Here is a 5,225-nt window from a genome sequence, read left to right on the forward strand (position 1 = left end):
AACCCTTTGTGTAGCTTTGTGCTTAACATCAACAAACAATATTGTAAAATATTATGAAGTAATAAGTGTTTCATAACGTTGCCTGACATGTTTCATAATGTTGCCTGACACAGTTATATTACAATGAGTTATACAAATATTATTAGAAATGCATGTAAATCCCCTAAACACTTGAAAAACAGTTTGAAAATATTCCGTTTAATTTATATATTAATATATCAAAGTACTCCATTATCGGGTTGTTATTGTTATTTTTCTGCGTAGTGGGAAAAGTATGCAACCTGTGTTATCTTATCTTCCACCTGTTTATCAATAGAACTTTGTACAGTTTGCTGTTGGTTTCCGTTGAGATTTAACTTTTACTCGTGGCTCTCCAACTGCAGCTCTTGGTTGTATATTGCTAACGTTATATCGGTCAGTACTGTAAATGTGTTAGAAGAAAAAGGTGGTCAATAATTGTTATTCACGTGCATAGAAGAAAAAATGTTATGTGAGTTACTAAGTGTGACGTCGAGATAATGTGTGAAGATTTCGTCGTAATAACGGAGAGATTCTGCATACAGTGATGTAGCAAGTGGTACAGCATTTCTATTAAACGAGGAACGTTAGGGTTTCATACAGTCTATCTGAACTGTGATCTAGTTTTGATTGGTTTAATGTTTTACAAGTTCTCGTGTGTCACATGGCTTTTGTGTTAGAAGAGCTAACATTTCGAATTACGTGGCAGACTGGTTTTTTTTAAATCACAATTAAACCTGAAAATACCGAGTCAGCAGATTTACCTTTCTCTGCAATAAGCTGGAATCTTTTTCCCCTGAATTAACCTAACTTCGTATATAACCATCATAATAAGAGTGGTATTGCAAGAGGACTCACTAAAGTAAGTCAAATTATTCAAGTTCAAATTTTGTGTTTTTACCATGTCAGATCTTCTCCGGTGACTGTAGAGAACTACGGAGATTTTATTGCCATGGTTACCAGGTCGCTGTGTCTAATTAATTGTTTTATTTCAACTATATAACTTATAATACTTGTTAGGATTTTAAGTTTTGAAAGCTTTTTGTATTTTACAGCATAAATAATAAAAACTTAGATCGAATGATTTATTGGCCAGTAACCAGCCTTTATGTAATATTATTTTATGACACTTTGACGTCATTAGGGAGAGCCTTTAAGTAGTCTTATTTGATGACATTTGTTAGATATACAAGACTGTTTAGTGTAAGCATTATTATTTAGTTTATTTTGTGACTTAATATTTAATGACTGTTTAGTTTTAGTGATAGGAGTGTTGAAGGTTGATTGTTTTAAAAGCGTTAGTTGTGACACATTTCGTTATGTAACTCGTACGAGTCGTACGTTGTCTATGAAACTGATTGTTGTACTAAGTTTTAGTAATATTGTTGGCGTCATCTTACTCGAACCTTTGGTATTTTTCTCGCCAAGTGAGTATTGTTACATCATAGCGTCTCTTAAGTTGTAGAAAATTCAGGGCCTCAGTTGGGCAAGACCTATATATAGGTGACTGAGCGAGAGTGAAGTCAACTATAGGTTCAGTCAGAAAAAAGTTAGAAAACGTGAAGTTAGCTGGAGTGTGAGTGATTAGCCATAACGGGCAATATTCTAAAGTGAGTTTCACAGTTTAATAGAGACAAAGAGAATAATTTGTCTTGTCAAAGGGTGTTCTAAAGTAATTGAACCCATCTGCGTGGACTTTAACGAAAAGTAGACAATTACTTAAAGTTCAAGATACAACTGTGGTAACCCTTTAAGGGCTAATGGAAGTGAATTATTCACTTATAACATTGTGATAAGAGAAGTGAAAAATAATTTGTATTGTCAATTGGATTCTAACGTAATTGAATCAGCCTATGTGGATTCTGACAGGAAAATAGATCTATTTATAGTTTTAGATAAAACTGTGATTTCCTATAGTGTAAAGAATTTTCTTTTATACATACGTTTGACTTGTTTTGAATATATATTATTTTAAAACAAGTGGATTGTGTGCTCCGTTTATTGTCCAAATTTATCGCCAACAAGTCACAGACACCTGCTGTAGAAGAATCCAATCCCAACCTACATACTTAAAATCCCTGACATGTAATCTTATTTGATGACATTTGGAGTGACGTCATTAGGGTGTGCCTTTATGTACATTTGTGTGAGTTCTTTAGATAGTTGTATGCTGTATTTTTTGTGGCTTTTGATCAACAACTGTGTGCTTACTGTGGGGTACTCGTTTATGCAAGTACAATAGCCGTGCATTTTTATGACTGTTCTATGTATCTGTTACGTGATGTCTACTGAAGATATCTACCTTTGTATGACTGATTATGTTTACCTATCTCTACCAGAGTTAATGTATGTTTAAAATATTTTTTCGTTCCTTTATAGTATTATTTTCACTCCTGTTGTGTGGTTCATAATAAACGCATGTATTTACAAGATGAGTCCTGTTGAAAGCATTTTTATGTAACTCCTGTTTCTTGTTGATTGTTTTTCTTTGTAATACCTGTCTGATGGTTTTTGTTTAACTCCTGTTTCTTGTTGATTGTTTTTCTTTGTAATACCTGTCTGATGGTTTATATGTAACTCCTGTTTCTTGTTGATTGTTTTTCTTTGTAATACCTGTCTGATGGTTTTTATGTAACTCCTGTTTCTTGTTGACTGTTTTTCTTTGTAATCCCTGTCTGATAGTTTTTGTTTAACTCCTGTTTCTTGTTGATTATTTTTCTTTGTAATCCCTGTCTGATGGTTTATATGTAACTCCTGTTTCTTGTTGATTGTTTTTCTTTGTAATACCTGTCTGATGGTTTATATGTAACTCCTGTTTCTTGTTGATTGTTTTTCTTTGTAATACCTGTCTGATGGTTTTTTATCTAGCTTTTTTTATTAAAATGTTATTGTTTGTCTGCTGTATCTGTGATAACAATGCATAATAATGACGATATTGTATTACACGTCCCTTGGCAACTCAGACAAGGTGCCTATATTATATAACACATCCCTTGGCAACGCATGTAAGGTGCCTAAGTTTTACTTCACGTCCCTTTCCAACCTATATAAGGTTTCTTTATTACTTTATCTACAAAAAAGTAGTAGTATTTTAAAATAAGTTTGTTTTTCATGTTCAACTTGTTTTATTAAGCTTGAATTTTATTACGCTACAGGTCTCATCAACAGACACCATTTTATTGACTGTGGAAGTCTACAACGATATTCTTCGCTTTGGAATTATTTTTACGATGGTAAATAGTTCTCTGAATCAAAGTTTTCAATCGCATTAGGGCGAAATCTTCTATTCGGTGGACAATGCCCAAGAGCTCAGACGACGATCATGGTTGTGATTGTGATGAACATAATTACGAATCATTCATTGTGCTTAAAATTTGAACAGATGAAAGTGATGAAACTTGTTATCATATACTGTGTTTTAGCTCGTGTATAAAATATTAATAACACCAGTTTATCGGGAAAATATCGTTCTTATTTCTCTGAAATAACCGTAACAGCAATTTATCAAACTAGAAGCCAACACGAAGCTATTTCTATCCAAACATGATAAAGTCGGTACAGAAAATTATCTGTTTGTGTTTGATTATCGAACTGGTGCTTCTACATTTCACCACGACAGGCTCAAGAGAAGATACAGTACCGAACAGAGAAATAAGTAAAGTTTCTTATGTTTAATTCAAAAAACAGTGATGTTATTTTTTATTGGAAGAAAGATGACATAGATATATATATATGTAAACGTTTAAACTTTAATCAGTGTAGGAGTAACGATTTAGAAATTACTAGCATGTTTTTTTAATAACAGTTTCCAGAAACTAATATGTAGAAATGTAAGTAAAATATGCTATAATTCGTTACTAGACAAACATTTGCGTTAACTTAGTATCTTTATTGCAACAGTACATCGTTAAGTAAAATATTGTTACGTCTCCGTTTGTTAATTAACTTTCCGTAACTTCGTTCCGACGAAACCTTAGCGACACAAGTTCTTTACTTAATAAAACTGGTTTATTCTTTCCGAATACAACTTTACCGATACACTCAACTTCAACAATCGCGCTAAACAAACGCTGTAACGTCTCTCGTGCTCTCTCACTGCAGTTCAATTACTCACTGTCTATACACACATTACATTACCCCTCGTCACATTGTCACCCTCTTTTATATACCAGCCTACCCTATCTAGTAAATACTAGAGCATTCGCCAAAGTACAGGATAGTTCTAGAAACGTGGCGTCACTGTAGTCATGTGACTCGCTGACGCAACAATATGTTTAGATTAATATATGGGAATTCTAATCGCAGACACCGAAATCTATAAATATACATGTTCTAGGCTTATATTCGATAAAAGAGATAAATTAACACTGTAAGTTGTAACTTCTATACGTTATTTGCTCTAGTTTAATTAGTGTTAAGTACGGTAAAGTTTAGCCCTGGAAATAATGTTATTCTACGACTCAACGTGAAATCTTTTCGAAAACTTGATCCGATTTTAATTTTAATTATTTACATCCCGTTTTGTTCACTTAAACAAATATATGCTGTATAATTCATTTTGAAAGTTTTCTCATCTTGCTAGTTTACTTATTTAGGAGTCAACTTGAAAGAAAACATTATTGTAAAGTGTTCTAAATTACAAACAGCGTCAGAGTTTACATAATCTACTAGTTCTTTACGAGTGTCAATATTAGAAAATCTGTCAACAACGAAAAAAAATTGTATTTAAACTTAGTAAAAAAAAACAACAATAATTTAAACTGACGAAGTTATGATGGAAATTTGTGTAATTTTTCCATTACATATCGTTCACTTATGGTGTAGTCATTTTGTTATTAATGAGGTAAATAATGCCTTTACATTATATTAAAAATAATAAGGTAAGAAAAAACTACAAAAAGCCAGAAATGGGCGAATCATGACTCGCTGTCCGATTTTTTGCAGTTCACATTAAAACTCAATTGATAATAATTATATTACATAAAAACTAGAAACAAAAGTTAACAAAATAATTTAAAAAGCAACAATCATACATTTTTGTATATTTAAAAATTATATTATAATTTTGTAATGTGAAGACAAGTAATAACCAATAATTGTTTTTGATATTCATGGAGAATAACCTATAAATATTGTTACGTCTCCGTTCGTTAGTTAATTTTCCGTAACTTTAGCGACACAAGTCCTTTCTTAAATAAAACTGGTTT

General features: G+C 32.1%; 1 protein-coding gene across 1 annotated transcript in view; it reads left to right on the plus strand.

Moving 5' to 3' along the window:
* Positions 1-364: 364 nt before the first annotated feature.
* The window catches only part of LOC106475397 (epidermal growth factor receptor-like), a 24,059-nt gene continuing 19,198 nt past the window's right edge, over positions 365-5,225 (plus strand). The window contains exons 1-2 of the mRNA XM_022379508.1: positions 365-880; positions 3,174-3,673. Of these exons, the coding sequence (XP_022235216.1) occupies positions 3,562-3,673 (112 nt within the window). The 5' untranslated portion in view covers positions 365-880; positions 3,174-3,561. The remainder of the gene's footprint in view (positions 881-3,173; positions 3,674-5,225) is intronic.

This window comes from Limulus polyphemus, unplaced genomic scaffold (assembly GCF_000517525.1).
Source record: "Limulus polyphemus unplaced genomic scaffold, Limulus_polyphemus-2.1.2 Scaffold8515, whole genome shotgun sequence".
NCBI lineage: Eukaryota > Metazoa > Arthropoda > Merostomata > Xiphosura > Limulidae > Limulus > Limulus polyphemus.